Source organism: Myxocyprinus asiaticus, chromosome 25 (assembly GCF_019703515.2).
Source record: "Myxocyprinus asiaticus isolate MX2 ecotype Aquarium Trade chromosome 25, UBuf_Myxa_2, whole genome shotgun sequence".
Lineage (NCBI taxonomy): Eukaryota > Metazoa > Chordata > Actinopteri > Cypriniformes > Catostomidae > Myxocyprinus > Myxocyprinus asiaticus.
This window is the reverse complement of record NC_059368.1, coordinates 13,947,761-13,960,017: the sequence shown is the minus strand read 5'-3', so window position 1 is coordinate 13,960,017 and position 12,257 is coordinate 13,947,761. Positions and strand designations below refer to the sequence as shown.

The following is a 12,257-nucleotide window of genomic DNA, read 5'->3' as shown; positions in this document are numbered from 1 at the left end:
GAGCAAGCAGTGCTAAGAATAGCCACTTCATAAGCTGCCTGTCACTATGTGTGAATGAATGCACGGCCCCCTGGTCCGTGTGCTGGTATGAAGACTTATATGCAATTTTGGATGTCTGCGGTACTTGGAGCTTCTTCTGGAACAGAGAAGGCAACACCCCTCTTCTGGGGCAGTCTTACCCTTCCCTCTCTCATTCCTTCACCCCAGGCCTAAAGCAGGTGATCTGATAAGCTGTGATAGTTTTCAGCACCCGCCCAAGAAAGGAACATTCAGTTGGTCAATTACAGCTCCTCTGCCAGAGGTCTCCAAACAGATATAGCAGCAGTGTGTCATTTCAGAGGCACCTAAAGCAAAACTTTATTTCTTTCATTATTTTATTATTTCTTTGCAGAGATAGTTTCAATATGTCTGAATCCACACCCATTATGGAGTTTAGTGGGACGCACCAAGCCTTCAGAGACCGCTGGGCAAAGACAGATGATGAGATGTGCAAGCACAGCATGTCTTTCCACTTACATAACACCTTAAGAAAGGAGTTCTTCGCTAGCTACCTGTATCTCCTCGAACAGACTCATCTGGGTAAGGAGTGGGTGTGGATGTCATAGTGAGGTGAAGCTTGTGTGCAGTAGTGTCTCTCTGAAATTTATTGCTGCCAGTTGCAACAGTTGCAAAATACTGACAAAATTATTTTTTGGTGAACTATCCCTTTAAGTTAAGAAAACCCTTAGTGATATTTATTTTACAAGTATTATTAAGGGTTGTCTTAACTTAAAGGAATATTACGGATTCAATACAAGTTAAGCGCAATCAACATCATTTGAGGCATCTGAGGTCAAAGAATAATTTCAAGGCTACAGTGCAGGAACTTGCATAGGAAGCGAACGGGGCCAATTTTTAGAGGGTTTAAAGGCAGAAATGGGAAGCTTACAAATTTTTAGAAGTACTTACATTAATTCTGTTAAAACTTGTGTATTATTTGAGCTGTAAAGTTCTTAATATTATCATTTTTACAGTAGTTTTGGGGTTTTAGGGTTTACGGAGTTATGACAGCATGGCAACGGAATTCTAAAAATGGATGTAAGTTTACACACACACACACACACACACACAAATTATTACACTAAAATCATGTTAACATGCATATTGTCTACGTCTTTTGGCTATACTTTTGAAACAGAGTGTATTTTAAAGTTTACGGATTGGCCCTATTCACTTCCATTGTAAGTGCCTCACTGTAATCCAGATTTTTTTTTTTTTTTTTTTTTTTTTTGTGATCCTGTAAACCAGACTTTTGAATTTATGGAAATGCGTCAATCCCAATTCACTGTGCAATGAATTTTCAGTCTACATTGATTTATATTTATGTTTTAGCATATCCTTTCCTATACAAGCTGCTTCTAAGTTAAATTTGCAAGTTTTTTGACAATTATCTGAGCAGGTGGCAAGTACAGGGGAAGAACTAAGCCTAAACCTCAAGATCCGACCAACAGGTACACAAATGCAGTAGTAAAAACCAATATATGCACTGTACAGCGTATATACGGAAGATTCCAGTATTCAATGTACAGACTCATATGACTATTTTCTATATAATTGCATAACAGTGTAGTGAATACTTTACGATCCACTGAATAGGTAATAGACAAAAATAAATTAGCAACTTTGACTATTCTTGATTGGCATATTATCAGCAATAATATCTGATTTCAAGGTAACTGTAAAAACATTGAAAAACTTTGCAAACTATACAATGTTCTACCACGAATATATAAAATATAATCTAAATCAAATCAAATAAATGGTTTGTAAATTAATTAGATCTCAGAAGTAGTTTTGTTGTTGTGTTTCAATGAAAGCTTGTGTTTTGACTGGTCCTCACTGTTAATGAGATATAAAATGACATTACTAGAAAATACACTTTGAATGGCGGGCAGTGTAAACTGTGCTAGCAATTAATCCAATCTGTTTATTAAGTTATGATGTTGGCTTAAGAGGCAAGATTTCTTTCAATGGACACATTAACACTCATTTTATTGTTACTGATGAATTTGGTGTGCTATAAACAGGGTTGGGAGGGTTACTTTTGAAATGTATTCCACTACAGATTACAGATTACATGCTGTAAAATGTAATTTGTAATGTATTCTATTAGATTACTCAAGGTCAGAAACGTATTCTAAATAATTTGGATTACTTCTTCAACACTGGTAGATTTTTTCCCTTGTTTTGACTATAAAAACTCTGCCAGTACAGTAAGACAAAATACACATGTTAAAAATACATTCTCTGAAAAACCTTTTTTTTACAGGAAAATATAAAAATTATTATCAAGAATATGATTTTTGCCCTAATATCAAAGGTCTTACTAGGAAAAAGAAATTATGATCCAACGTGAATTTTCTTGATAAAAAAATATGATCGTGCCTGGTAATGTGCATGTAAAATGGCTAGAAATAGCATTTTAGCTTAGCGTAAAGCTGACAATTTACACAAGGTTTATTTCTATTTCTTCTGCGCCAAACTTCTCTGTCTGCTCGTATGAATGTAACACTTCATAAGAAAGTGTTTCACCGCTGTTCAAATGCACTTTAGATCACATCATTTATATGTATAAATGTTTTCCATCTGAAAGGACTAAATATTAAATGAAACAAACTGAAACTGTATTCTAATTACCAATGATTTAAATTGTAACTGTAGTGGAATACAGTTACTTATATTTTGTATTTTAAATACGTAATCCGTTACATGTATTCCGGTACTCCCCAACCCTGGCTATAAACTTACAGTATAATACCCACGTATAATGTAACACAGGTTCAGAAATGTCTCTTAGATATAGGCCTAAGCCTATTTGATGATATGATAAATGACATAACAAGGAACAATGGGTTATTCAATGTATAAGGTGAATATAAACATAATTTCAAACACAAATATGTCTATTTGGACACACCACAAATTAGACTGACTTTCACATCACACATTAGATCAAACTGATCATCAATCATTAATACTTTTAAAATGAAATTGACTCAAAATAGTGTTTTATGAGGGCTAGACAAAAAAATAAATAAAAAGGAAATGAACGGCTTTTTTTAGACTTGTTAGATTGTTGTTTTAAATACAGACAAAGACAAATAAAGACAAAGCAAATGAGTGAGTGTTAAAGGTGCAATCAGTAACTTTTGTCTTTGTGTCCTCTTGGACTTATACTGACACCTAGCGGCCTGGATGCAGCATCATTTAAAATAAATAGTTTTCAATTTCAGATGCCATTATAGAAATTCAGTATTCACAGTCAACCATGATTACTTTAATCAATGAGTGAAAGTGTCAAATAACAGGATGGTTACTGAAATTAAGTGAGTAGTATTTGGCTGGTTATATGATTCTAACATGGCAGCCCCCATGTGTGGACTCTCTCCATGTAGAATAAAACAGCTTTTATAAGGTTACTGATATGACTGGGTCTTCATTTTAATGTGAGTGGTCATGAATTCCTACATAGATTGCAAAATTACAATTCATGTCTTTAGGAGTTCAACTTTTTTAATGAGGAAAAAATTACTAAATGCACCTTTAAGCTACAGAATAGAGAGGACAATCACAAAATAAAAAGTAGTCACAAGCAATAACTCTGGTCTCAGAGTTGAGTCCTGCCCAGTGTTACTATTTCTGTCCGTCTTTGGACTACTAAACTTGAGATTCACATTACAAACCCAGCTCACAATTTCAGTATCACAATTCAATCTCTTTGCCAGTCCTCTCATCTAGTACTTCAGCAAGGTCTCCCTGCTAATCATCTGCTGATCTGATGCTCAAACTTTCCAAGTCCTCACTGACAAATGGCCTGATAGTTCTATTACCTTCTTCCCTCCCTGTTTAAACACAATGAGGAGTCTGTCCTTTGAGCAACAAGTCATTCAAGGGGGCAACATAAATTGTGCAGATGTTCCAGCTGAACTTAATATTGTGACATTAGAGTGATAGAATGAGAATATTGCATGTTGAGTTGCAAACAGACAGTACCGGCCCAAGCTCATACTATGGTTGAGACAATATTGCGATGTCTTGTTGGGATGCTCATTCAGACAGAGCAATGTGTTAGCGCCACATAGTTTACACTTTTCATGAATTAACATATGAATAGCTTACTTATAGTTGTCTCTGCTGCATATTAAGCTGGAATAGAAGAAGTGACTTTGCCTACATTTCTTGTCCTACAGTGAAACTCTATGCCGTGACTTGTGAGTACATTAAAGGGGAGAAGCAGTTTTACTACAGGGCACAGAACTTCTATAAGGATGTTCCGGCATCAGAGGAGGGCATGATGGGAGATTTCGTGGAGATTTCTGAGGTTGATCTTGAGGGCTCAAGGCAGTTCCTAAAGAAATTTGTTGTATGAAATTTTACCTTTCTTAATCTTACAGAATGCTCATTCTTCTACATACATACTAGTTAATGTATGTAATATTAGTCTAATAACCAGTAATTGATACGTTAATCATGTGCTTACATATGCAGAGCTATATTTAGAAGTTTAGACTTCCTTTGGGTGACCAATTTAAACAAGGATTCTTGGATCTGTGAACAGTACTAATTACATCAGCTGGTCTAATAGTAGATCATATTCATATTCATACATAGCAATCCTTTTTTTTTAAATGCCCCTTCCCTTTTCTGTGTGTCCACATTTAGATAGTCTAAATATAAAGACTTTTACACACAGTAAAACAGAATCACCATGCGTTAGGCATGCCCCTATAATTTCTTTAATTAACACATTCAAATTCACATAGCATTAATTACATAAATATTGTTCAGCTGTTCTGGTGAAGCCTTTTGACTCTGAATCAGGTCTTGATCTATCAGGATGTGCGAAATGTATTTCAAAGATAATATGTTTACTGTTTGCTTGTTTGTTAATTTCCTGCTTATAATAGAGAATAAACACAATAGTTGTCACACAGCAAAGTTGCCACAAGGGCTATATGTCTGTAACCGGTGGCGTAGCCAAGGGTTGGACCCTGACCCACCCAGAATATTAGAGATAATTTTTTGACTTCAAATATATGTTTAAAATATAGTTTTAAAAATGCATAAATTCTGATTTCTAGAAGTGTGAAAGAACTGTTTGAATGCACCGCTTCTGTTAAGGAAAGAAAGTTGCTGAAAACTTTGCCCATCCATTTTTGTTGAGGCCCACCCAAAAGTAATTTCCTGTCTATGCCTTTGTCTGTAACTACAGTATAAGGTTTTGAGTCAAAAGTGTAATTTTCAAACACCCTATTAATTTAGAATAACTCTAATTCTAATAATTATTAGAATATCATACTAAAATGTCAACATCAACATATTTTTGCTATAGCTGTCGGGTAAACACAATAAAACACCATTATACATTCAGAATCCAATTTTATTTTTACTGTTTACATTTGGTTGATGGTCAACATGTGTTCAATGAACTGCAACTTTTTTCTTGGCAATAATGGTGGAAATGTCTATAATCTTTTTGATTGTAAGGTAAACAGAAATTGACTTATTCCTGGAGTAAAGAAAACTGTGACAACAAGCCATCTAATAGCCAACAATTAGCCAGGATCTATTTTTTTTAAGCATTCATTTAATTACATAAATGGGATGTTTATTGATTGGATTTACTTAAACTGTATTTAATTCTTTAATTAAATGTTCCTCTATATGTGTGAATGTTCTTTGAAGGGTCCAGGGAAGGCCGGCACCAAGCGTGCATTAGACTGTGGTTGTGGAATTGGGAGAGTGTCTAAAGGAGTTCTGTTTCCTGTGTTTGAATCCATGGAGATGCTTGACATGATGGAAGAGTTCATCCTCCATGCTCACGAGTGTTACCTTGGAGATTACGCAGACCAGGTGGAGGCCTACTATCTTTACAATTTGCAGGAATTCATCCCACCTCCAGAAAGATATGATGTCATCTGGATGCAGTGGATTGCCTGTGAGTGACACATGTATTATTTGCATGTATATTTGGATAATAGTTGATGTTTATATGTCCATAAGCATGGTTTTAAATCAACATCAAGACCGTCAGTTTCCCCATCACATATATTTTACAGTAATGTGTTGTCTCAATTTAGTCCTTTAATATAACAGTATTTTCCGCCTGCCTACTTTTGCTTATTTCAGTAATCACAATCTTTTCCCATTTGCTGAAATGAGAGCAGCTGTGTGCTGGTCATGTTCGTTTGTGGCAGTATTTGGTTTCATCTCCCTAACTGCAGCCTATCTGTGAATTTGACACTTGTAACAGATCTATCTATGTGACTGTTTAAACCCATACATAGGCTTAAAGTAAACACATGGATTGGTGGTGGTGACAGATTTTTTTAAGATCTAATCAAAGTGGATCACAAGTCAACAAGTAGTGTATCTGAAAATTGTTGCCTAGTGGTCACCACTTTCAGCTACATAAGTCAGCGGCTGCTTCAGGTGCAACTGTCCCTACAATTACTGTTGCAGGGACGAAACGTTAAATAGTTAACATGAAATCTAAGTGGACCCTATTTACTTTCTTGATACACATTTCTGGTCTTTTTGAATGGTTTATCGATGCATGATGTTCCAAAAAAAAAAAAAGAAAAGAAAACCCCTCAACCCCTGTCCAGCACCCAGTGATAAAGAGACCACTTTTATAATCTTGTCTATTACCAATGGATAAAGTCAAGTGTTTCTCATTGAATATCCTGTTTCACTAGGCAATATGTCACATTATGGAAATAAAATGGGCGAACAACATTTCATGTTGACTTTTAACTGTATCTGCTAAAGTAACTGTGGACAATGAAAATCAAAGAATTACAGACTCATTCTTTTTCCAGTATTCCATAATTCATGATTAATTTGTATTACTTCAGGTCACCTTACTGATAAGGACCTGATGGAGTTTTTAATGCGTGCAAAGCAGAGCCTGAGGCCCAATGGTGTGATCATTATCAAGGATAACATGGCACGGCAGGGCTGCAAGCTGGACCCTATTGACAGCAGCATCATCCGCCACCTGGACATCATGAAGAGCATCATTCAGAAAGCAGGTCTCACCATACTGGACGTGGAGAAACAGGAAGGCTTTCCTGAGGTCATTGTGCCTGTATGGATGATTGCCATGCGCTGACCCTCAGACTGCTTAAAGAAAAGTGGTGGTTCAGAAATATGTTTAGAAGGTTTTGGAAGGAGAGACACACTTTGTTCACTATGCTTTATACATACACTTGTGTATACTGCTATGCAAAGGCAAAATATAGTAACTAAACTTTTTGTCAATATTATATTATGACTAAAATCTGGTATTTTAGACTATAATGAATGAAACAAACAAACGAAAACAAAAAAGATGAAAATATATTTTCTCTATAGATTTCTTTTTCTTTTTTTTTCAGGCTGCTTTCTTCAGCATAGTGCAAATTTATATATTTTTATTTATTATACGTAATATACAGTGTATGTAAGACTAAGATCATTTAAAAGAGAGTGAATTTATTTTGCCTGTGTCACAAATAGCATAGATTTTTTTTTTGTCATTGAAATGGAACACTAAAATGAAGACAGATGTACATAATTGTATTGCCCTTTTCAGTGTATTTAGAATTTTGTACATTTAGTAACACAATGTAAAACTTTTTATGTAGTTTTTTTTTATAAGAAAGTAATGTTTTTGTGTCTGTCTGTAACAGACAGAATTAAGTGTAATATATGTTAGTGCCATTGTTTTTCTTTTTGTACAGTACATATGTTTATCATTCTTAGTAATAAATAATAAAAAAAATACTTTATCAGTGACTTGTTCTTTAAATACAACAATAAATCACAAAATAAAGAAATGAACCACACAAATGAACTTTTCTCAAATGCTTTGAAAGAAAATTATTTTCAGGGGAAAGGAAAAATGGGCAAAATATTCTGATTTTTTTTTATATATATAGAAGTCATATTACAATTCATGAATTATGTAAAAAAAATAAAAAAATAATTCTGTACTATAGCTACTGTTGGAACTTGGCAGTGCAAAAAATTGCTTGAAATGTTCCACATTTGTAAGTCGCTTTGGATAAAAGTGTCTGTGAAATGACTAATTGTAAATGTAAAATATATACTGATACCACTAGCAGACCTTACTTTGTTTGCAATGATTTGCATTTGTTGGCAAATTTCTGACAGATATTTTGCCATGCATTTCTGCAGTGTTCCACTGGATATTTTTGGTGTCAATGAGAGCGGATCTTCTCTTCACATATTTAAAGAAATTAAAGGTAATTAAACCCTAGAATAATGTCAACAAGTTCAAAACTTAATTGTGTTCCATAAACCATGAAAACCAACACTGTTTAGGAAAATGGCTCTCAGGTGGTGTCTTTGTAGAAAGGAAGGAAATTACCCTCGGTTTTGACAAACTGCCCTTTTGTATCTGCATTGGCCTCTGTCCAAACCTTTCAGATCGTGTCTGCATAAAGAGCATCACCAAGTCACCTCAATGATTCAGTGTGCACACCTCACAAAGATGTCTTGAGTGTTGCAGTGTAAAAATTAAACCAGGTCCTTTTCCTCATGAATAGATAATTTGTCAAGGATATCTGAAAACACTCACTGCCGCAGTGCGTTTAAGGTTCGGCTGTGTTATAATTTGAGTGATCTATGCTGGTTCTCTACCAAGCAAATTCCTTTCACTCACTGGATTTTGGCAATATGTCAATGTTCAAAACACCTTCAGGCTGCAGTCATATTTCTCTCATAAATCTGTGTAAATAGTTGCCAAATGTCTATTCGACTATTCAGAAACAGTTAGCGTACCTGGCAGTTTCTGCTATCAAGTCTAATCCTTCTCACTTCCCTCATAGGCAGTCTGCAGCTAATGGTATGTATTACCAGAAATAACATGAATAGATTTGGTCATATTAGGGCTGAATCAGGCCAAGCTCCATGTACAGAGAGTCAAACAAAACACTGACAGACAACTGAGAGTGTTGCACTGACACAGGTAATTACAGACAAAAGACATTGGGCTTAGAGCTGGCAGTGGTCAGCTGAATGAAAATTTAGGGTTATTTAATCATTAGCATTTTTTATAGCATTTAATAATATAAAATGCCCATTTATGCCTTTGTGGTCTAATTTAATAAAATGTAATAAGAATTTATTCTTTTCATATCTAGACTTTGCACCCAAAGTCTAATAACTACAGGCCTGATACAAAGAAAAAAGGTCTTTTGGGTTTTGAAATGTAAAACCAGTTGTCATATTATGATTTAGCTTCAGGGAAATAACAATTGTAAAAAATTAGATATGAATCTCAAAATGTTCCCTGTAAATCATCTTGAAGGACTGTGATGATAAGTTGGAGGTCGCCTCTGCCACTAGAGTGACGGAGTTATAACCAAAAGCATTCACAGTGTGTTGTCTGATTCAGGCTCTTAACCACATTCTACATGTCAGCTAAAAGGCCAAAGCTCAGTTACAGTGACTTTTTATAGGCCTTGCTGATATTCAATAGTCTATTCAGTTATGCACTCCCCCCTACCATGTAGTACTGATTAAATTAGTCTGATCTCCAAACGTTCCAAACCATGACAAATTGCGGCAAGAATTCACAGAATAATTTGATATACAGTATTTATTAAAATTAGTAATTTTTATATTTTAATTAGTTGTAAGACAAGAGTAAGATGTTAGGTTCAGTAATAGACTATAATTGGTCAAATTTAAATTGGTCACCGTGGCTAAGATGTTATTAATAAGACGTAGCTCACAGCCATACAGTATGATACGATTTGTCACTGCAAACATTTGAAAAAAGATGTCAAGTATATAAACTATGGGGGGACCCCTCCAGGTTACATTATTTTGGACATTTGTAGGGTCCCTTACCTCTTTATGGGGGTCTTGCCCCCCCCCAAAAAATCTCCCGCTCATTTCAAACAGAGTGGTAGTGACATAAATGTTCAAAATTTGGTCTGTTTCATCCTCCATGTGGTGAGACTGGCACTTCTGACAATACAGTTATGGTCATTCACAGTCACCTTAAAATGCAAGCCACAAACCACGGCTGCCCCATCAATGGTCATGTGACCTTGTATGGCCTGGCCTGATGTGGTTCAATAGTTGCTGAGGTCAGACATTTGTCCTTGTGAGTGGATTGGTCTTTTACAGTGTGGGGCATAAAATGTGACCACACTGGCACAAACACCCTAAACACAGTTGTGTATGTCTTAGCCTTTAGATTCAGTGCCTGTTTTCCTAATTATTGCAGCCTCAGCTACCAGCCTGACTAGTCACACATGTGCTAGATCTGCCACAACTAGGCCAAAAGCATGTTGGTGTGTGTAGCTGTTGGTACAGATAGAATAAATGCTTTATTTATGCTTTATATATATATATATATATATATATATATATATATATATATATATATATATATATATATATATATATATATATACATTAGCTGTTAGCATGGTTTATCACAGTCTACACAAGAGGAAAACATAGCTATTTCACTTTGTTGAAGGGCTCTTCCAGCACAATTAGATGTTAAAGAAGGAAAGGAAATTATATGTGCAAGCCCATTAACTAATGCAACCTAATTAGGTACAGCTAGCACCTAATTTAATGACGTTGTACAAAGTTTTAATGGTAACCCACCCAATAAGATTTAAAGGAGTGGGTAACACAGCACAATCCCTCTGTTGGTTTTGGTGTTTGTGGAAAAACATGTAGGCTACAACCACCATTTTCTTTTCCTCTAAAGCTTTGGAAGAATCACCCCTCATGCTGGTTTCAATCCCCTAACCTTTCAGATCACACCATAATGAGCCAAAATAACTCTCACATGCTCTCTGAGTCTGCCCGAATCATTTTTCCACCAAAGCAGTTTAGGTCCATGATTCAGTATTGGTTTTCAAGTTCTGTTTTGCGGTAAACTGCATTGTACTGCTGCTTGGCTCGTGAGAAGAATAAATAAGAGAGCCTGAGAGAGTCATTCAATCTAACAGGACTAAAAAAGAATGGACAAAGCGGCAGGAATTTCCTGCATCTTGATCTTTGAGAGCTGAGTTCATTTCTACCCCCTGGGGGTTCAGGCTTGGTTTGTATAATAACTTGTGGGTTTATGCCAATAGTCTATTATTAATTTTTCTTTGGGAGGAGAACAGTCTTAAAATCTCTTGGAGGAAAAAATGACAGAGCTGGAAATATGGCTAATGATCTATGCATCATTTCTATTGCAAAATGTTTAGCTCAGTATCGGAGCTCCCTATACGCATATTATGCAGTCTGCGTAGGGCACCAACTCCCTAGGGGGACACCATCTTACACTAGGGGGGCACCAGAAACTCCACCGGCTGCCCTTACTTGCATGTTATACATTATTCAAGTTATACGTTATTCAACAGTTAACTATGGAAAATAAAATGATCAGATTTAGTCTAAATAACAGTTTGTCTCAAGAAGGCCTGTCTTTGCTGTGTTAGCGGCTTACGAGAAACAGACACAAGCAAAATTAGATTAAAAATTCTGACTCATTCTAACAGCTTACTAGTATTGGTATACCACTTTAGGTTTTAAAATGAGGTGCCCTCCCTGCCCTGTCAGCACATGTGATGCACTTCCTGTCCAGTCACAAGATGAGATGCATTTCCTGCTCTGTAACAAGTACTGATTCTCATTTTGCCCTGTCAACAGATGTGATGCACTTGCTGACTTGTCAATAGAAGTGATGCACTTCCTGCCCTGACACTAAATTAGTTGCATTTCCTGTCCTGTCACTAGATGAGGTACACTTCCTGCCCTGTCACGAGGTGTAATGCACTTTCTGTTCTGTCACCAGATGAGATGCACTTCCTTTCCTATCATAAGATGTGTTGCACTTCCTGCCCTGTCTCCAGATGAGATGCACTTCCTGCCCTGTCCTCAAATGAGATGCACTAAATAAAGAATTCTGCAATAAAGAATTCTGCTAAATAACTAACTACATAACATTAGTTAACAACAATAGTTAACATGAAATAACAATGAACAATACTTTTACAGCATTTATAAATTTTCAGAAATGCTAATTTTAACATATAGACTAATAAATTCTTAAAATCAAAAGTTATATTTGTTGACATTATTTAATGCACTATGAACAACTGTATTTTTATTAACTGACATTAACAAAGATTAATACATGCTTTAAACAATGCTTGTTTGTTCATTTTATCTAATGCAGTATGTAAAATTATTGT

The 12,257-nt window shown here is 35.6% G+C and overlaps 1 protein-coding gene across 2 annotated transcripts; it reads left to right on the top strand.

Annotated features, from left to right (window-relative positions):
- Positions 1 to 234: 234 nt before the first annotated feature.
- Positions 235 to 7,779, top strand: LOC127416146 (N-terminal Xaa-Pro-Lys N-methyltransferase 2). 2 transcript variants are annotated; one of them, XM_051655314.1, is made up of 5 exons: positions 235 to 301; positions 392 to 579; positions 4,230 to 4,402; positions 5,725 to 5,977; positions 6,897 to 7,779. In XM_051655314.1, the coding sequence occupies exons 2-5, from the start codon at positions 405 to 407 to the stop codon at positions 7,151 to 7,153; spliced, it is 858 nt and encodes a 285-aa protein (XP_051511274.1). In that variant the 5' UTR covers positions 235 to 301; positions 392 to 404; the 3' UTR covers positions 7,154 to 7,779. The 2 variants fall into 2 exon arrangements, with proteins under 2 accessions (XP_051511274.1, XP_051511273.1); XM_051655313.1 differs by having other exon boundaries at positions 256 to 579.
- The last annotated feature ends 4,478 nt before the right edge of the window (positions 7,780 to 12,257 follow it).

Bases quoted from the DNA above. Each gene is read 5' to 3' on its own strand.
- LOC127416146 (XM_051655314.1), top strand. From the start codon at position 405: ATGTCTGAATCCACACCCATTATGGAGTTTAGTGGGACGCACCAAGCC. The intron at 580-4,229 runs GTAAGGAGTGGG...CTTGTCCTACAG, and splicing joins CCTCGAACAGACTCATCTGG to TGAAACTCTATGCCGTGACT. The intron at 4,403-5,724 runs GTATGAAATTTT...TGTTCTTTGAAG, and splicing joins AGTTCCTAAAGAAATTTGTT to GGTCCAGGGAAGGCCGGCAC.